Genomic DNA, 22,587 nt, shown 5'->3' on the forward strand with positions numbered 1-22,587 from the left:
TCTCTCCCACCCTGTTAGATTAGTCTCTGTTAGGACAGTGTTGTGGCACGGTGGTAAAGTATTACGGGAACCCACTGCTCATCTGCTACGTAAGTATGGCATGAGCGATTGAACCTTTCATTTAAAACTACGCTAATATTTCACAATTTACATTCACGTTTCATTGTGGTTACAGCTGAAACATCTAAAATGTGTGAAGTCATTTTACATTAAATGTCAAAAAAGTAGTGACATTGTAGTCCTCCAGGCAATTTGAGTGAATTGGATCAAAATTCAGCACCAAAATTTTATACTTCTTGTTCATATTATGTTTATGCCAGGACAAACACACACACACACACACACACACACACACACACACACACACACACACACAAATTCATACACACAGGAGCACAAGTTGTATCAGGATGGTTTCCTTTGAGGTGTGGATGAATCAAATAAATAGTTTTGACTCTTTCAGATGTTTAGTCATTCAACAAAGCATCATATCCTGATTATCTGAGATCAAAGGGGGAAGGGGTAACAGGCCTATCCCTTCCTCACATTTCAGCAGCAAGACCAATTTCATTATAGTGGTGAATATTCCCCTAATGAAGACAATTTTATGATTGAAATTTGGATAATGTGGCCGTTTTTATACCTTCAACGCTTTTTTAAAACCTATATGTTTTCTTCTTTATCTGTCTTACTCTGGCAGGTAGCATGCATTGTAGCTCAGGACTATCTCTGAAAAGTATTTCATTGTTGGGAAATCTCCACATGTGAACAGTTGTACAGTGTCTTTTGAGGATTTGAGCTGTCCACCTTAAATAGTTTACTCTTTAACACCTAACTCTAGAGTGAGTTTACCACTCATCTGAAGGCAAGACAGTACTAGAGCTACGAATTCTCAGGCGCCCCACTATATTTTGTAACAAATGAAAAATATCTGCATCCTATATCCTGCACCCCCATTGGGCCTGTGGAAAGTGTCCCAGTGTCCCCCCATGTCTGCGGCCCTGGAGCGAGATAGAGTTAAAAAGGAAGAGAGAGAAGCCTTATGAAAAAACAACATGTTCAGATATGAACAGCAATGCATTGCAATGGCAAAATACTAATCATGTTGAAATATACATACATACAAATGATTCATTTTTACTCTCATAAAGCACCTAACAGTAAATAATATGGTACAGAGCGACAGCATTTCATTCAAGTGTAAAACATAGCTTATACTGTATTGTTTAGGAGGGATGGTATTGTAACAGGGCAGCACTGTTTGACAACACTGTAGAAAATGTAATTTCAATGTTTATATATCACAGATAAACATATGTAAACATACAGTACTTTTCATAGGTGTGGACTATGACGCTAGGTCTTTGGGCCAATATGCTGTCAGACGGGGGAATAATAGAAAGTATACCTACAGTATAGATATTGTGGTTGACCAAATATAAAGCAAAATAAGCTCAACAGCTATTTATGTTACAACCACTACCATTGCTGTTATACCCGCTCTACTTCCATCTGTGATCAGCCCAAACCCCAAAAGAAGAACCTTAAGTATTCAGACGGTGGAGTCTGTCCAGTGGGATTCCTTTCAAGTGTCCAATATGCTCGAGGACTGATAAAAGCGCAGACTCAAAACCACACGCACAAAAAGACCCTCAATACCCTCATCATAAGGAAAAATGGACTGATAATTCATATATTAGCATAAAAAGACAAAAACTGATCCAGGAAAATATTAAACTCTTTTCCCTAGAAGCCTGCCTTAATAAATGCATTGAGAAAATAAAAACCTTCAGCATTCAGAATTATGATGACAGGATCCAAACCACGGAAAAGCTCTTTTGCTTTTAAAGCAGTTCCCAGTCTTGGTCTTGAACATGCTCAGTCTGGGTCTGTGTTTGATTTGTCTCATAGTAGATACACCCAATCTTGGCCTTGTTTGTGCACAGTGTTATATAGACACACATACACATTGATGCATCAGTGTAGGGATTGGATTTGTACTGAAGTGGTATAATTCTTGGCATTGGTATCAAAAGCAGCAGACAGCCACACTGATACAAACTCCATGCCTCCAACTGGCGAGTTACGAACACTGGTACGCACAAAGCTTGAGCACTATGGCTTATTGCCTTGAGTATCTTGTAAAGGGCTACTGAGAATAGGGCAGTATCAGGTCATTTTAACGAAGGGAACAAAACCACAATGTATACCCCCGGATCACATGGTATACCAACACTACTGTCATTGTATGAACCTGTCTGCAGTAAATGGCAAGACTGCCTATGGCCAGGAATGCAGAGAATAAGGCCTTGCTTCTTGAGCCTTAACTGAACTTGAGAGTTCACTTTCAGGGAACAGTACAATCCAGGACAGATCAATAAAATCACAACCTGCTATGAACCTTGACTCATTGTTAGCACCGACATCACACTCATTGATAATGAGCACCATTCGATCATTGTAAATAAACTCCGATCTTGCTTGACAACATCAAAAACATTAATCTTACACAGCTAACTTCCCGTTGTACATCCTCCTCTCCTGCCAAGCCTCCTCACTCCGACCCCATCCCTCTCCGACTCAAACTCATGGCTTTTGCATGTTTTTAATCTATTACAGGTAAAAAAAGTCACAGCTGCTTAAGTCACACACACTTAAGACAACAGCGAAAATGGCATGTTCACAAACCCACCAAAAGCATGCCGAGACACCCATACAGCCAGTCTACATGGTGAAAGCTCACACTACGTGAGAGTGTTGAACATGAGAATGGGAGGCTCTGCCCCCTCCGGGGCAGGCAGAGCAGAGCAATACTCAAGTACTTATGCGATGCTTAAAGAGATGCACAGATTCATTTCTAATGAATGAGAAAAATCACTGTAATGACCAAGATCAAGATTAAAAAGAACTGCTCACAAGCTATATAGTTTTTAAGGCTGTTCACTCAGCCATTTTTACTACGGTATTTTTCCAACTACATTTTTGATCACAGCTTGAATATTTTTTTTGAATATACCTTTAACTGCATACTCTTGCTTTTATCATCAAGTGATGTAAGAAGCAGGTTGTCCAATATTCTAACAAACAGAAAACACTCAACAGGTCTGTCACACCATTCTAATATATACATATAATAAATTATCATATGTATACATAATTATACCATAAGAATCATATCAAAGACATGGCCACTGTGTAAAAACATAATAAAAAAGTTAAATAAATTATTAATACATAAATAAATAACAGATAATAAAGTTTGCTACACCTCACCATACAGAAGCAAGTCAACACTGGACTCTTTATGGATGTGACCACATTGTTACCAAGTCAGCTACTAAGCCCCTCCCCCATACTGCTGTCACCATTCTTTCGCCATCATTAGAATGATCATTGTTTTCTCAGACAGTCATTTCAATACTAGGATCACAGCGCTCATAGCTCCTCCCTCCAGCAGTTCCTATGGGCCGGGGTCCTCTGCGGCTGGCCCCGCCCCTCCAGCCCCCTTTGCTTCAAACAGGCCCTACAGAATCCGCATACACAGCCGCACAATAAATCCATATGCATGCAAAAGTACCAGGGGGTGGAATAGAGGGGGGGGGGGTCCAGGCCAGGTGAGGTCAAGCCAAGAGACCTCTGCTGCCACCACCACCCCACTTCTCTGCTCTCCCTCTCTCAGTGCGCATGACTCCTCTGCCCTCTCTCTCTCCCACTAAAACAGGAGGCCTCGAACTGGGCGTGGCAGCAGGAGGTGCGCCCCCGTGTGGAAGGTATGAGAGTTACACGGTGGTCTCATACTCCATCAGTTCCTTCGGGGAGCCCAGGCTGCGGTACTGCAGGCGGGGCGTGACGGGGGAGGTGCTCTCCAGCACCAGGATAGTCTTGCGCAGCCTGCGGTCGATAAAGTGGGCGTCCCAGGCCGGGTACCTCTTCCTGGGCAGGTCAATGCGGATGACCGGCCCTTCTGTCCGCGGGGTGCGGGGCACCGGGGTGGGGGGCAGGCTGGGTCGGACCTGGAAGACGGGCAGGCAGCTGTCCCGGTCGCCGGGCACCTGCTCCCGCTCCGCCCCCGTAGTCCTCTGCAGGGTCCTGGGGGGGCTGGTGACCACGTCCGGGGGAGGGGCCGGCGTCATGCACGGCTCCACCACCCCCTCCTCCACGCACCTCCACTGCCCCCCGAAGATGGGTCCGTTGGGGTGGAGCAGGCAGTAGTAGACAAACATGAAGAACATTCCCAGGGCGAAGCTGCACACCACCACGCACACCACGATCAGGGCGCTGAAGTCAGACGTCTGGTTGTTGCGGTACAGGTACCAGAGTGCCGTCAGCGCCGCGTTCTCCACCAGGGTGATGAAGTAGTAGATGAACATGCGGTAGCGCGTCTGGCCCTCCTTCACGTTGAACCAGCAGAAGATGTAGATGATGCCCACCACCATGTTGTAGATGATCTCCTCCCACTTGGACATGCAGAAGTCCGTCTCCCCCTGGATGATCCAGAAGGTCATGATGCACCAGTGGGTGACGATGAAGATGCCGAAGTAGAGCTGGAACACCGAGGCGAAGAGCGCGAAGGCGATGGTGCGTGCGCCGATGGTGAAGAGGTGCCACAGCATCTGGACGATCACCGCCTTGTAGGACATGGACATCTTGTCATCGCGAGAATCCCGGAGCACCTTCTGGTAGGACGCGATCATCCAGGCCAGAGAAACCAAGGAGGCAGAAGCAGACAGACCTGGAGACCACAGAAAAAAAATCACAAAATGGAAGAAAGTGAAGGAAAAAGGTTGAGATGGGAAGAAAGAGTTACATATTGATGATTTTGTGAAGTCAAGTGTATCAACCTAACTGACCCGGTACTCTTTTTCGGTCTAAGGCTACCTGTCACACACAAGGCTCTTCTAGTTTCTGTGGACAATATTTATGGATTCATTGTCCACAGCTATCTTGGTGGTACTTGACAGGGGCTATAACCTTCTGCAGAATGTTGCATAGGAAGCCCATGTGCTTAAGGCTCTCTAAAGTCTAACTATTGATTTTATTGGAAATTGTAAAATTGTAATCATACCAATTTTAAGCCTACATTAATTATACAATGCTGTGTACTGTATAAGAGGAATGCAATACAAAATTCAATTTAAAATACATATATCCACATTTACTGGGTTTTGGCATTCTTTTTTTATTACCTATGAAGTAGTTAATTACTAATTGGACATTTGTTTGAATTATTAACATTTTGAAATGAATAATTTATGTTCTAAATTATGACTCTTGCCGCTTGTGGCTGGCCTGCTATGAGCTTATGAATATTTCCTTCACTTCAGCAGTATGATATGAAATGGAGTCAGTCTAATCTCCAGCTCACTGTGTAGCCTTATGAAAAAAACATATTTGAAGTGTTTTAATTACAAAATTCAGTTATTTGAAATCCTACATCAAATTGAAGCATTATATTTGAACAATGGACAAGAGAATCAGTTCAGACTCACATTAAGCTGATTTTTAAATGGACTATAGAACCTCCTCAATGGCTCTTCAATACCAAGGAGAGGCCCTTGAGAGGGTGATATGTATTACACTTTATACATATTATTATTATTATTATTATTATTATTATTATTATTAGTAGTAGTAGTAGTATTAGTATCATCATCAAAACAATCCTTACATTGTATTTATTCTATTCCACAGACAGAAGAATAACTTTGGCCATGGCAAAATAAGTATTCAAATTAGATACATCACAATATTGGAGGAAAAAACTACAAGACACACATCTCAAATTACCATGTGATATCAATTCAATGAACTCCTGCAATCTACACTGAAGACTGATTGATTTTATTGCTAGTGGGAACATACTGTACAATAATTGTATCCATTCCATAAATATATTTATATCTTACTGAAATAGCAAATTAACAAGATTCAAAACATTAATAACGAATAATAAACAAAAATGTACAGTATATTTCTAAGTAGATTTGTGTATCTACAGCAACTTGCAAGGCTAATGTGGTAGAGTATGATAAGTAAATACACATCACAGAGCCACAAGCAGACTGTACAGGTTTTAATAAACATTGGCACAAAGCTAAAATCCATGTCAGAGAAAACAACTGTTACCGTACCTTTGGTTACCATTCTTAAGAAGCACCTTTGAAGTGACACAGTAATGTCACAATAAAATAAGATAAGAGCAGAGAGCAGAACGCATTGTCACATAGCATACTGCAGGACAATGCAGTTCCTGCTCTTGTCACGGCGTAGCATTCTTCTGCTGTCACACCACTGCAGCGCACTGTGGCCTCTAATATCACTGTCACACTGGCACTGCTAACGCAGTGCAACTCATCCCTCAGCTCCAAAACAGCAAGCACATGCGGGATGGAAATCATGCCATATGCAGAAATTCTGATATCCATGGAGAAACTGTATGAAGCCAATGGGGAAATATGATACCGAATGTTGCGTGCACAACCTAGCACGTACTGTACACAGGCACAAACACGCAAACACACACATACATGCATACGCACACACACACACACACACACATACGCATAGACACACACACACACACATGCATACGCACTCACACACGCACACACACTCACACACATGCACACACACACTCACACACACACAGAACCTCAGTAGCTCAAAGAAGTGCTGATATCAGAAGGATCAGCTCTTTAATATGTTTCCAGATTGTCTTTGTTCACGTGTGTATCCCACAGCCCCTCTAGGACCCTTTAAGGATTTGGAACAATGAACAGACTGTGGGAAAAGTATCTAAACATAAAACTTTGAAAGAAATCAAATTTAGCCCAAAACCATTCCAGACTTGATGTTGTATTTCACAGAGGTGTTGAAATCATATTTATCCCTTGATTTATTTTTTTATCTGACAGTTTTACCCACAAGAGTAATGAAAATATTACTACATACTGCAGATATCCATAAGGTAGCAAAAAAGCAAAAAGCACCTTTCAGCTCACCTTTGCAGATGTTACAGAACTCATATCTAGTTTCTGCAATCATGTGCCCATGCTATATCTCTAAACACCCATTCCTCCCATTACCACTGTCCATTATAATCAATGCAAGTTCTTGTCTATTTTATAGTTATTTTCTTCAGTAAATCCTCAGCAAGCCTACCTGTCAACTGTCCTGTGCTCCTATACAGAGAAATCTGCCTTCCTGCATTCATTCATTCATTCACTCCTTCAGAATCTAATACTGATTAATTACTTCTGGCACCAAGTTGTGTGCAGTTTCCAAACCTGCAAAAAGAAAAGGGAACTTTGTGCAAAAGGAACTCATTTTGGTGAAAGTGCTGAGTGTTTTAGAGATTCTGAAGCTCTCATAAATATTTGATTCATTTCCTCTCTCCGTCCTTGCCCCTCCATTTGGAGGAGATAGCAGATTAAGAAACATCTTAATTAGCTGCTTGACTGAGAGCATTAGTCAACACTTTAAAGTCTTCGTCTGCGTCTACTATCCAGTCGGACAGGGACACACCTGGCAATCTAAATTAAATCTAACATAACAAAGAGCATATCTCACACTTTTATGAAGAACTGAACATTAGAGAGAAATAAAAGGACAGGCATAAAAGAAAGGGAACCATTGCACTGCAGCACCCTGCATGGAGAACAGGAAACTTGGAAAGTTGTGAATGGATAAATATGACTTTTAATAAAAACATTTGACATTTTTGTACCTCTGATGAATTTAGCCTATTCATCTTGTTCTTGTTCTTAGTTCTAAAAATACAATTCATGTTTCATCCTCCATTGGCTCATACCCAGCTCATGCATTCAGATATAATCCACCTAATGGCTGAATATCTACCGGCTCAACATACCCTGCACCCTTATGGCTATGAATAAGGTTCTTTAACTATAATAGTTAAGTGTTAATATACAGAGGGATGGTTAGGCTATTTTCACAATGAATAAAACATCAATAGCACTTCAGGCATAAATGGACTGTTGGCTCTTCTGTTTATTACATAGTTACTTTGTGTATTTTACAATTTGAACCGGGTGATACTGCAGGCAGTGAGCTGGATTAGGGCTCTGTGGCCAGCCCTTGTCAGCAGTGTATGTGTGGGGTTGGGCAGAGCGGATCCAGAGGGATGGGTTCTGGTTCTGCTCAGGCTCTGTCAGTGACTAAGGCCACTGACCTGCAGCTCTTTCCTGGTCGGACAGGGGGCTGGAGAGACTCGGGGAATTGGCTGCTTCATTCCATGTTTTATCACAGGGGGCATCAATGCAGCACCCTGTGATTCATTTACCAAACCCTGCCATCTGCTACTTAAGAGACACACTGAAATACTCAGGCGGGGACAGCATGTGGTGGAGCAGTTTGAGAAGTGGACTTTGAACCCATAGATTCTGGGTTTGAGTCCAGTAAACTGAAGGCTGCTGCTACTCTCCTGAGTGAGCTCTCTCGCCTCAGTGACTCCAGTAATCATATCGCTGTGTAAATGAGTAACCTGGGGTTAGATCCTCGGAATGACTCGTACATCTCACAGGGTAAAGGCTTCTCAGGAGAACACACATTGATACAGAATTTCTATTGCACACTATTGATACTGCACTCTAGGCGCACAGACTAATAGCTAAAAACACACATATGTATACTGCTAATTGTCCTGAATCTGTTTTGACTGCATGAAAAACAAGAGGGCCAGTATGCTGTCAGCAGATGGTTCCTTCAGCACATATTTGCTTTATTGTATTCATGTTCTCAATTTTAATTTTTTAATATGTATTCACTTTTTAATCACCTTATTGTATTTTGTCATCAATCATCTACTTTTGCCCTTTGCTCACTTCAAATGAAAAAATATTAAAATATTAAATAAAAATATGGGAATGGACTTCAAGTTGACTGCTTTAGTATATTGTAGTCATGTGTATTTCATGTAAATAAAACCCTTAGTCACAGTGAAATCATTATACACAAAAAGGTGATGCTTCTGTTGCAAACATGGAATCAGGAAAAAACAGCAGGCAATCGGCTACATGTGGGCCGTGTTAAACTGCTGTACTCTCTGCTAATCACTCAACACAGAAAAAAGAAGCTGAGGAATGTGAAAATTACCTCGGTTTCAGCTCAGAAAATGTCACTGGTGTAAAAATACCCTTCCAGAATGCATTGGCATTTTTGCTCAGTTTCTCCTGGCTTTGAAAAAAATTGAAAAGAAATGAAGAAAAAATTCAACACAGAATTGTCCCAACCTACTTAATGTATTCCACAGTTGTTTTAAAGCCTACTTCCCTTGGCCCACCCCTCAGGTATGCTGTCTCTGGACTGATCTGATCAGAAATGGACAGCAGAGCTTCTGAGGGCCAAAGGTTACAGGGGCTTTTCCATTCAAGGAGATAATTTCACTCTCAGTAGCAGTGGCTGGAAATGAAACAGGCTGGTTTGATTTATTTCTTTTTTTTGTTTCAATTTTCTGCAGAACACCACTGGTGCTTTGACTTCTTACTAAAACTGGGCACAAGGAAAAGCTACTAAAGAACATATTTTACATCTCATGAAAATGATTTGTAATGCTTAATAATTTACTTCTCCCACAGTTTATACACAAACCTGTACAATTTATGACAATGCTCACTGAGTCTTTTTAAGATGAAATGATGCTGTTTTCCTGAGCTGAGCTGAGGTTAGTTGTCAAATTGTTGAGTTACCATCACAGATCTCAATTCAGAAATTCCTTTGATCTTGTATTCTTGTGAACAGTTGTAAGACTTACTCATGGTACATGGAATGTGGGCAGTTGAAGGCAAGTTCTAAGGCCAAATAAATATGAACATCATATAACTCTTTGTTTTCTGGTTCTCTTGAAGCATCTGAAGTCTACATGCAGTAGCTTGAGCTAACATGGTGGCTACTTTACTTAGCTAGCTGCTAGGCGATTGTCAAAGGGATTCACTTAGCGCTAGCTGTCTGGCTAACACTCGACAGAGAGAACATTAAGATGTAATGTTAGCCTGTCTGGAATATTGGCCCTCAATTTGTTTAAAGCAGTCCAAAGACAATTATGTAAGACTAACATTAATCAAAAGGGAAGAAAATGAAGTGCTGGCACACATCTACCGATAAATAGACAAAATGAATCATTGATCATCCCACCCTACAGTGCAACAACATTAACAATTAGACACAGCCTGCAGACATAAATCAATGTACCTGGGCAAGACATCCAGAAAACACAAACTGTGGTTCTTATTCATATTTATTTAACCATAGATCTAGGTTGGCCAATATTTGCAATGGGCGAACTTTACTTTTCTCTCCCAAACATTAGCCAGTGCACAAAATTCTTGCCATGTGTCACTAAAGTGCATTTAGTGGCCACAGAATGCTTGTTTCACACAATTGCATTTTCTTGGCTGTGAAATTCATTCTGTACCATAAAATACTCATCAATGTTTGTATAATGATATAATAATAAAAAATGCATTAACAAAATGCATGCACAAAATCTTAAATGTATTTTACATTTTGTGGATGAAATGCAAAGTGCATTTTCCTTTTCAAGCAGAAAATGCAGTAAGTTGTTTAATCATTTTTGGGACCATAAAAAATTCTGTGCACAAAATATATCAATTTTTTTCAGGACTGGCAGTGGGGCTTAAGACACAGGGAGACAGCTTGTGAAAGGAGTCACGACGAGGCTGCTGGAGCCCTCTGACAGCAGCCAGCCCGGACACGGTGAACCTCCTGAGCTGATGAGGGTCATTACCAGAGCCTTCAGAGCTGATTGCCCAGGGACAAGGTGTGCTCATACCACAGACATAAGCATTATTCAGGACAGATACAAATCCCTAAATGTACTGGATGTGAAGGAAACGAGAAAAAGAGAGAGATGATTTCTAAAGATCATTAGAAACAAATACTGAACAGCCCATTTAAAAAGAATAATAAAAACTAAAAGAACCACATAAAAGCATACTGAAAGTGGAAGAAATTCACAATATTTAGCATTCTGTCTTATAGGCAGTTTTGAAAAATTCTTCGATGACAAAACAAGATCTGATTTTATAAATACCACGTTTTGGTTTATTGCCTTCTTGTATTCATATTCTCTTCTCTTGTATCTGTATTAATATTGTATATCATTGCTGTTAGATAGAGAGAGAAAAAGAGAGGGAGAGAGAGACAGCGAGATAGACAGATATATATATATATATATATATATATATATATATATATATATATATACACACACACAACGCATCAGAACTACGTAATAAATACCTAATAAAGTGCTCGGTGAGTGAGTATGTATATATATATATATATATATATATATATATATATATATATATATATATATAGAGAGAGAGAGAGAGAGAGACAGATATGTACAGATAGTCTCTCACCCTGCAGGGGCAGGATCTGTTTGCCGTGGATCATGATGCTGAGCTGGAGGACCAGCTGGGGGGCGCTCTTCAGGAAGGTCTCCAGCAGACGCAGCATGTTGATGTCGGCGCTCTCGAACATCATGCGCCAGTAGAAGTGACGGCGCTCGTGCTCCCCCTGCCAGCGACTCTGCACCCCCAGGTACAGGGCGTGGACATACCTGCAGCAGCACAGAGGAGCTCCATTAAACATCTGCACATCCACTCTGATGCATATCATTTACACACGAGAGGCCACACACTCACTGTACTCTGTGTACTCTCCCTTTGAAAGTATACTACTGAATGGTCTTCTGTAAAGTGTTTTATGACCAGTAAATTCAAAATAAGCCCATAACATCAATGACCCACCACCATATTTCTGTATTATGGCATTATTTGCAGCATAAGCTTTCTTCTTCCTTGGTTGGGCATCAGAAGAAGGATGCTTATGTTCAAGACATCTTCCTCAACCAGCTTCAGGAGCATCTTAACTCTCCTGTCCATCATCATCATCATCAAGCCTTGAACAGCATGTGAAAATCCCCTTCTGCAGGAAACTGTCTTGGAGAAAAGTAACGCACACGACTGTCTGCAGCTCTGTCTGTCTGGTGTCTCTCTCTCAGTTACCACTTGAGCCTTATATCCTCTTTTACACTCAAACCGCTTTGGGCAAGCTCTATTATCTGAAAGGCACCAGTGCTTTTTGTTTTAGCTGTTTTGAAGAACATGAGGGCACAACACAGTACTCTGGCAAACTTGGCTTTGAAGGTTTTAAGAGGGCTTTTGCCAAGCAGTTCTGCTTACAGTAACTCAAAAGTAAGGGGAAAAATCCAATGAAAGTTCCACTGGAGAAGCCTGCAAAATGCCAAATGCCCATCCAGAAAAACAGCCTCTGGTTCTTCTTAATAAGCTCACAATTTTCATATTTTGTATATATTTACCAGTAAACCCTGTGTCATATAAAAATCCTGGCATGCGGTACTGCGATCTTTGTCATTAGCTTAATTCACAATTGGTTTCAATGTGCAAGTGTTTTAGTTCTGTCTTTGCATATATGTTGTGCGGGATGAGGTTGATTTGTTGGTGGTTGAGTCCACAACAATCATCTCCAACCTAACCATGAAAACTCCATAATGAACCACATCCAACCTGGCAGTGTAAACTCAGCTCCATACTGAACCATATCCAACCTGACCATGTAAACTGTGCTCCGTAATGAGCCAGATCCAACCTTGTCTATGAAACTCTGCTCTATAATTAACCACATCCAACCTGACTATGTAAACTCTGCTCCATAATGAACCACATCAAACCTGACTATGTAAACTCTGCTCTGTAATGAACCACATCCAACCTGACTATGTAAACTCTACTCCATAATGAACCACACCCAACCTGACTATATAAACTCTGCTCTGTAATGAACCACATCCAACCTGACTATGTAAACTCTGTTCTGTAATGAATTACATCCAACCTGACTATGTAAACTCTGCTCTGTAATGAACCACATCCAACCTGACTATGTAAACTCTGCTCTGTAATGAACCACATCCAACCTGACTATGTAAACTCTGTTCTGTAATGAACCACATCCAACCTGACTATGTAAACTCTGTTCTGTAATGAACCACATCCAACCTGACTATGTAAACTCTGTTCTGTAATGAACCACATCCAACCTGACTATGTAAACTCTGTTCTGTAATGAACCACATCCAACCTGACTATGTACACCCTGACTGGCTGAAGAGCTGCACTGTGCATGGCGGTGATATGTCTTTATTCCTGAGTGGATTTATCTGTACCAGTGTAATTGTGGATGAATGACGACTCATGGCAGAGAGGAATATTTACACAATATTGCATCCCTGTCATTTATTCTTCCCAGTAAGTAGCACTAACCATTCCCAAAGGTGCTGGTTGGGAAGCAATCTGCCTCCCTTGCTCACAATCAAAATGCAATCTCTCTCTCTCTCTCTCTCTCTCTCTCTCTCTCTCTCTCTCTCTCTCTCTCTCTCTCTCTCTCTCTCTCTCTCTCTCTCTCTCTCTCGGGTTAAGGGTGGGAAAAGTACTCAACATATTAAAGAAATAGCAGGATTGGGGGGTGGGGTGGTTGATTGGTGAGTCAGACTGATGAGTGCCTAGGAAAACCAAGGAAACATGTCAACATTACAGCTATTCACCACCATTTCCTGTGCAAGTGCTCACAGTAATCTATCACTCTAGGTTTTGTACTAATGCGTAAAACATTTCTTCACAGCCATTTCTGAAAGTAAAAGAAAAACCTAAAAGCAACATATCTTTCTGAGGGGAGATCAGTGCTGATGTATGTTTTTGTTCCAGGCTTCATCTAAAATGATGCACCGACTACTTACATTTTTCCTATTCATTAACATCCATTATAACTTTCCACTATTATTATCTTATGATTAATAAGATACATTTCTGTAGGAGTAAACAATGCTGTGTATAAGATATACAGTTGTGTGCAAAAATGGTGAAAAGGTCTATTACAATTAATATCTAAGTGAACAGTAAGCAAACTTGACCTCTAATTGGTACAAACAATGTTTTTGTAGCCTTCTCCTTCTTGGTGGAAATGAACCATCCTCATTCTGTTTAGAGGAACCCATGATTGTTAACATCAGCCCTGGAATTATACTCACCTGACTCATTGAAGCCCTAACAAATAAATCACCTGGGCCTTGGTAATCATCTTTTTAAAAAGTAACAAAGAATAATACAAAAGCAAAAACAAAAACTTTTGCACAGGGCCCTATTCCCTTTTTTAATAATTAATATAATGAATAAACAGTAAAAAATTTAAATAAAAAGCAATCTTTCTTTCAAATGTGTAGAAAGGTCTAATCTTTAACTGAAAAAACCCTGACAGAGGGAGCTATGGAGATAATTATTCATGAGAAGAAAGGAGGGAGAAAACGAAAAAAATTGAATGATGTTTTACAAACTTGATTTTACTGTGAACGTGATGACAATGAAAGATTCCTTGATGGAACGCATGGCACGACATATTCTGAAATCTGTTCCAAACATCAAAAATTGAACAATTTGATTCAGTTAACCTCTTCAATAATGTCCATAAAAGCCCTGAGCTATTTGCAGGATGACAGGGGGAAGCTTACATAAATCTGGATCTACCTGTCTCCATCACCGTGTCATTTTATGGCAAGTTCCCAAGCAGCTGAACAATCTCCAAGTATAGAATTTTATAAATTGTTCATTGACATTATAAATGTTCTGTATAAAAATAAATCTTTGATGTACAAGTCAAAATATTATGGGCTTGCTAGGTGCTGCATCCTTGAAAATATCTTGTTGCCTCCTTTGTTCAACCACTTTGTGAACTGGCCAAAAGGCTAGCGTTACTTTTAGGTATTTAAAAATGGGCAGTGTCCACATTACTTGCGGTGACCACATAATTCTCTAGCCGGTAGTCATGTTTGCTCCTGGTAAAGTTGTTATTGCCTGCTAAACGGACTGTTTTAATGGCAAAACGCACAATTGTTTTATGTAAACTGATGAAAGGTTCTCGCACTGACAGAAAAGCTGCTTTTGAACACACAGTGGTCAGACTTGGTTTGAACAAGGCGGCTAGGGCTTCAGGCAACACGATTTTCCGGCCTCTCTAATCCACACACTCTTCTGTACTCTCAGCACATTTCCTCTGCTTTCCACTAATCTGGTCACAAAGAAGAGAGGCGTCTCAGCACAGATGCAACTTTTCACAGCAGGAGGCCAAACATCCTTAAGCCTCTGCTCCTGCACATTTTGGAAACGTGAAAATCATGTTATTCCCTGTCATATTAGAAGCTGATAAAGGAAAATATCTTTCCCCACTGTCTTATTCCACGTCCCTGCCATGTCTGTTTTGACAGCTTTTGCTGGCCATAGTGTATCACTACGCCTACCGATGAAATAACAAGGGTGAAATTAAATAATGGAAAAAGCTTCTCTGATAATGAGCCAAGCCTTTGAAAGACAACAACAAAGACAAATAAAAGCACAGCACAGAGGTGGGATCCCGCTGGATGGGAGAGTGGGAATGAGGGTTGGGCGGTGGGGTGGATCGGAGACGGACAGCATAGCAGCGCTAACGTTTCTCACCCATGGAAAAACACAGGAATTTCAGACAAGAAAAGGCAACAAAAATCCAATCCCCCACAGCGCATTATGTTTTTCCCTTCCTGGTGCCAATAAAGATGTGAGACTGGTGGAGTGGGTGGGGGAGGGAATGCAATACAAAGCAATTTATAAATAGGCAACATGCTGTTCTCATCACGACTGATCAAAGAGATGTCTGTCCACAATCGCTCCTTCTACCCCCAATACCCACAGCAAACACCACCTTGTTTTTTTGGGATAAATATTGGGTCACAACAACTTTCAAATCAAATATGAATTCATAATGCAGCGTAATAATTCTCGCTTGAGAAGGATAAGTGATGACACTGGATGCCTGTCTGTGTGTTTGTGTGCTGAGTGAGTTAGTGGCAGCCGGGGGGACTGTTGGGAATGGAGAGATGTAGAGTTATTTGGATTTTGCGCTCTTTCGAATTATAAAACCATTATAAAACTTTACAAGCAAATTCTGGGCAAATCACCTGGAGGTTTACTGAGGCTGAGAGTAAAATTATTCAGCACCTTCGCTTTGCAAAACAACCAAATTAAATATGCCGCATCTCCCTGAATATTGTTCCACATGTCTGGAGCTGAACACATTTAACTGAGAATGAGTAAATGCAATCAACTGGCACATTCATTTAGGCTGGAACCTTCCATTATCCAAAAGTATTTGTCCTGCCACTCAGAGAAAATAATTAAACAGTGAGCACTGCCTCGGACAGTCATGGCCTCCAATGCGTGGTGTTTATTTTGCCATTATCAGGAATAAATCTTTCTTCTATTATTAGTTGTATTAGAGGTAGCATTTACCACAGGATGACTAAACCTCAAACCTCACTAGATGATCTATCTGATGATACAGTCAGACTAGGGACATTCTGGCTATTGAAAGGCTACTGATGAATGATTACTGAAACTGGTGTGGATAAATTGAAGATTCCAATCCTTTCTTAAACAAATTCTTTATTAAAATGATCTTACTCATGAGCTATGCCACAGCCCCCCCCCCCAATTATATTATTACTTGGGCAAACAGGTTGACATCAGAGTGGTAGAAAAAATAATTGAATGACACAAAATTGGTCTGTCTTTCATGTATTCATTAGAATATAATAATAATAATAATAATAATAATAATAATAATAACAATAATAATAATAATTCCCTTCTCATTATTAAAATATGAAATTATCACTATTGCAGGGACAAACCCACAGTGTAATATTACAATGTTCAGTACAGTGAATTGTATAAACTGTGCAGTTGACTTTGACAGTGCTACTTCAGGTCCACGCCTGGTCTGTACCTCACACACAGCCATTTTAATGAGCGAATGCTCCATGTCAGTAGCGTGCTTGCCGTTCTCACACGGCTGATAAGCATGCTGTGTGGCTCTGCCTCGACAGGATGCTCTGCGCTGCCTGCCACAGAAAAAGCCCTGCTAACACTGACACCTGGCACTTGATTTTACACAGGCCCTGGCATCCTGTTCAGGAAATGACAGAGTACCGCTATCATACTGACACTTGCACGCTAACTGAAAATAGGATAAGCACTGCATATTTGATCAGGGATTGAATATAGCTCCCGAATGCTTATTACAGCATTCATTCTGTTTGGCTGGAAATCCTATTAGGCTACAAAACTCTCGAAATGGTTCCTCCGTTACAAAAATGAAACACCATATAAAGAGTCTTAATGAATGCGCAATTAATAACTGAATAAATGAACAAACAACTATCATATCGAAATAAGTAGACACTCAGCCTGCACTATTCAGCATTAATAAGACTCCCTTAAGAAAAGCCCATTGAACCACAGGGATTAATTTACATCTTAAAGCGTTTCCCAAAGTCTCTATTTTATTCACATAGATTATCAGGCTATCAGGGAAGCAGGAACTCAGCATGACTGCCAGTGAAAGGTAAAATCTAATCAAGCCTTAGTTTGTCAAGTTATGTACGGTGCTTCTTCCGTTAGTATGAAAGCTCAAAATAGACAATTCTGAGATCGTTAAGATTATTACGTGAGATATTGAGCAAAGGCAGGTTCACATGAAACAACTGACTGATGCAGATGGCTTCTATAGCATTGTCAGATGAGGTTAGTGAGCCTCGGAGTCAACCGACTTTTACTTTAAAACGAGCCTGGATCTGTTTTCGGTCTGCATGATTTAAAGAAAGCACACATAAACTTCACATTTCATATTTAGTTGATTGCATCTTTAAAAAAGAACTCTTTCGACTGTTTTTATGAACAAGTTATAATGAAAAAGAAAACTGTTGGTTAAGATGAAAACTGACATCGGCTCTGCTGAGATCAAAATTACTTAATGTAATCTGATCTCTTTTCATAATTACATTTATGTAGTGGGCACTGTGCAGTGCAGGCACATAATTGTACCTTGTCAGAGACCATTAATAAGCAGGCATCATCCATAGGTGGCTAATCTTTATACAAATTGTAAAGGTTGTCAATCATGCAAAGACAGGTTCAGGATCATTATCAGAAAGAATCATTATATGTAGGTAAGATGATTGTGGTAGCACAATAGAGGCCAGTCACTTCTGTTTCTCCAACATATAAAATGGCACAGCTCTTGCACCAGTGTCTCTTAAATTATGATAGTGAAAATGGACTTCTCATCCACCCTTTCTTGATAGTTTTAATTCAAATTAAAATAATTAGAATTTTCATGATATCACTATGCTCTTTTGGAAGTCAGTACTGTTGCATTTAATTTCAGTCTGAAAACAAATAGCACGTCAGAAACAATAAAAGTTTTAAAAACATAAAAGGCAAGAAAACCTAAGACAGGGGTGTGAACAAAAGTCCATAGAAAAGATAAAGATGAGGATACAATTGATTTCATTCTCTTTTAGATTGCTTCATTATGACTTGGATTGAAAATAATTTTGCTCTCCACAGTTTGAATTAATTGCCCACCTTCGATTTAAGCCAGTGACTCTGTCTCATAGGAAGGAGCTGCCAGGAAATCAATGGCTACCGATGTCAAGGCCACCTTCAATGTCCACTGAGGATCGCCACCATAACACCTATGTGTCTGCAGAGCTGAGAGCTCTTGTTTTAAAAACCTCATCCTGTGAAATCAAAATAACTTGGAAATAATTTGTGTTTGGTATTATATTAATTCACTGACATTTCACTGGTCGTAAACCTTAATTATTTTTACAATCAAAATAATCCATGGAACATTTCCATTAACAGTGCTGTTATAATCATACTTACAATAGGTCATTTTAATGATGAATTTGAATTAAATGAGTTACACCAGTACATTAATACAGTAAATTGGACATTTTTAAGTAAATAAACAGGTGTTACGTGATTATGTGATAAATCTACGTAAATGGGTTCCTGAATAGATAGTCAAGGCAGTAAATTAAGTTTACAAGTGATTACTGTTGGGCCCTGCGGTCAATAAGTAATCTGAAATGGGAATAGTTCAAGGAATAGTTCTCTCTACTACTACTAATGTAGTGCTTTGACACTAAAACATACGAACAAATAGCATAGCACCAGTGAATACTGCACTTAGTAAAGTGAAGGACCACATGCTTTTTAAAAAGTGCTCAGATTGAGTATCAGGTAAGCATGTATCTAGTCATTATCATAAATATAACAACATTTTTTCTCCTGTTGCATTAATTAGAGATTATGTACTAAACTGTTGCGGTAATAAATGCATGCATTTTGCAGGAATATTTAATCACAGTCATCATGCATGTGTACGCCTGTCTATTACTGTTTTCGTTGCCTGTTTTCTGCTACATCTTGGTGGGCGACAGCAGTGAGGTCACACATCATTCCCTGCTCCCCCCACCTGGGCTGATACCAGCTCTCTCAGTGGCTAATGAGTGCAGGTCTACTGCAGTGACTGACAGTCTGAGAGAGAGAGAGAGAGAGAGAGGGAGAGTGAGAGAGAGAGAGAGAATAAGCAGTACTCAGAGGAAAGGGGAGTTGTGGTGTGACGTATCGTATCCTCACACCCTCCCCTGGCTGACGGCCTGCTCTGTTTCTCTGACAGGCCTGTGTGGAGTCGCTGTGACAGAGAGTGCACCCGCAATCGCTCCCTACCGCCATCCCACATGCCTGCTCTGCGAGGGAGCCGTCCCACGTTCCCAACCCCATTCGCCTGAGGGCTACCTGCACGTCTGCATGTGTGCCTGCGGGTCTGTGGGTCTACAAACTGAGTGTATGCGCAATAACCGTTGTGATGCAGTGTGTATCATATGCCTGGTTTATATATTCTGCCATTTGGAAGTACTGAGGCCCAACTACATGTATACCGATTGGAAGAAATAAGATATATTGAATTGAACTGAAATGAATACGAGCTTGCTAGCTGTAGAATTCATTTGCAGCAAAACTCCTACTGGATTAAGTCTTACACTGTACATAATTCAAAAAACACATACTGGAGAACTAACTTCCCGGTACTTAGGGCTATCATTTTCCACCGCCTAATATATTAAACTTTCTCTAAACGGTGCCAATATCCACACACATATACAAACACAGCGCACTGTATTCATCTGAATAATGTTTACAGATCATATACTGTAGAGGCCCCTAAACAAACTAACCATTATTTGGACACTGGTGCTAATATTCTTCTTTTATTCTTGCTGTTACCAGAGGCCACAGCACAGCATGATCCCTACATAAGAGAGCGATTACAGCCTCAGTCCCGAGACTCAGTACGGACATAAAAGCCCTGAGAGAACAATACTGGTAAAAATAGCTGTCTGTGGAGCACGGCAATGTTTCCTGCTATTATAGCTTTTTCACTTTCATTGACTGATTGATTATCGTATAGGCTTATGATACTTCTTTTTTAAAAGGCTTGAATAATTGCCGCTGACATGCTGAATAAATACAGGCCTGCGCTGAGCTTTCCCAGCTGCCTGTCTTAAGGTGAGAGATTGAGGCTGGAGGAAGCCCATAACACGCTGGAGCGCAGCCATGTGCTGTCAGCGTCTGGCAGGTATGACTCAAAACACTTTGCTCCGCCGAGCACGATGTGATGATTGGCTGAAATGTTAGCGTGGCTGAAAGCGAGGCGCGCGCTCTCACTCACTCATCCGTCACTGGCAGGCCCATTCCACCTGCCCGTCCGCAGCCTCCGTCCTGCTCAAGTCCTCCCCATTCTGACAAAGTGATCATCCTAATGAGTGTAATGGGTATTTAATGGAGCTTCTGCAGGGCCCATTATACCACATTAGGGGAGGACAGGAAAGAGGAGAATGGGGCCCGTCTCATACTCTTTGGGCTCTGCAACCTGGGCCAGTCACACACACCCACTCACATCTCCTGAGGATCTACTCCACTCTATTACTCCCTGTCTGGGAACATGATATTTCCTACATAGTGACTTAAAAGCAAGACCCTTAAAAATGGTCATACCCAAATATGCCACTAAGGTATATCATTTTGGGATTAACCTATTGGTTTCAATCCCACACTGCTGCCTCCATTGTAATTCAGGTATAACATGGAAATGCGGCATCAATCAAACTTGTCTGAACTGATATGGCCCGTCTGACTTGCTATTAAGTTACCCAATTATATACCTGATTTACCTTTAATGTTTGTATTTTTTGACAGTGAAGGAAATGCACTGATGAGTGGGAGTGTCTCCTGTGCTTTAGGGGCTGGTGAGTCAATGCACTAAAACTACTGGATGAGCTCACCCCACAGCTCCATTACAGGCCAGTATCAGTGACCACGGGGGACTGAGCTACCTCTGTGCTCTCGTACAGCAGAGCAAGCGCACGGCTAACCAACTGAATGACTGAGCCTGCTTCCTCCAGGAAATGTGGGCTGCGTCTTATGCCATTGTTTACTCCATTTGTTAAATGGGAAATGGTAAGAAATTGGAAGTCTGTCTGTCTGTCTGGCTACCAAGCTAAGCTTATGCTCTTCCTCCAACATCCTGCTTATTGATTTTTGAGGATATCATTATTAAATACCGCAATTGCCATTCTTTCAAGACCTTCTGGTGGAACACATTTCAGCGATGATGATGTGATTCCAAACTATGAAAACAATTGTACTATTTCATCATCACAATTTCACATTCCCATTTGAAGATGAAAGGTCATTCCTCTGATGCACACGCACGCACACACACACACACACACACACACAGCCCATTTCTCACACACAAACAGCAGAAATATTAGACATGTAAATGACTATGCATGGAGCTGGCGAGCAATGGGAGCTGCTATAAATGGCAGGAAGTTGGATGGGGCCAGGGCCCCAGCTGCTGGGCAGAGTGAGTTGCAGCACAACAAGCCTAAATGGCCTCATTGTTGTTCTTCAAGAAATGATCAGTACTTATAATTACAATTACCCTTCATTCTTCTCCTTACCATGTAATTACATATCGCTTTATATGTGATGAAGAGGTTAATTACACCTGTGAACAAGATTAGCAGCCTTCTCCAGGAAGTTCTATCTTTATCTATTATCAGAAATATTTTATATTAAAAAGGAATGCCATTATTTTTTTAATTCTCACATAATCAGTGATTTATAATATTAAACTACACCCAGTGAGCAATTTATTAGGTGGACACCACCTTGTTAATCCATCCATCCATCCATCCATCCATCCATCCATTATCTTAACCCGCTTATCCTGAACAGGGTTGCAGGGGGGCTGGAGCCTATCCCAGCATACGTTGGGCGAAAGGCAGGAATACACCCTGGACAGGTCACCAGTCCATCGCAGGGCCACCTTGTTAATGCAAACATTTAATCAGCCAATCATGTGGCAGCAACTAAATGCATGAAAGCCTGCAGACGTGGTAAAGAGGTTCAGCTGTTGTTCAGAATGGGAAAGAAATGTGATCTAAGTGACTTTGACCCAGGAATGATTGTTGGTGCCAGACAGGGTGGTTTGAGTATCTCAGAAATTGCTGATCTCCTGGTATTTTCACCCATAACAGTCCCTAGAGTTTGCAGAGAATGGTGCGAAAAACAAAAA

At 40.8% G+C, this 22,587-nt stretch overlaps 1 protein-coding gene across 1 annotated transcript in view; it reads right to left on the minus strand.

Moving 5' to 3' along the window:
- Nucleotides 1-3,779: 3,779 nt before the first annotated feature.
- xkr7b (XK, Kell blood group complex subunit-related family, member 7b) overlaps nucleotides 3,780-22,587 on the minus strand; it is a 55,807-nt gene continuing 36,999 nt past the window's right edge. The window contains exons 2-3 of the mRNA XM_061258572.1: nucleotides 11,406-11,605; nucleotides 3,780-4,732 (exon numbers count right to left, since the gene is read on the minus strand). Of these exons, the coding sequence (XP_061114556.1) occupies nucleotides 3,780-4,732; nucleotides 11,406-11,605 (1,153 nt within the window). The remainder of the gene's footprint in view (nucleotides 4,733-11,405; nucleotides 11,606-22,587) is intronic.

The sequence above is a fragment of the Conger conger genome, chromosome 10 (assembly GCF_963514075.1).
Source record: "Conger conger chromosome 10, fConCon1.1, whole genome shotgun sequence".
NCBI lineage: Eukaryota > Metazoa > Chordata > Actinopteri > Anguilliformes > Congridae > Conger > Conger conger.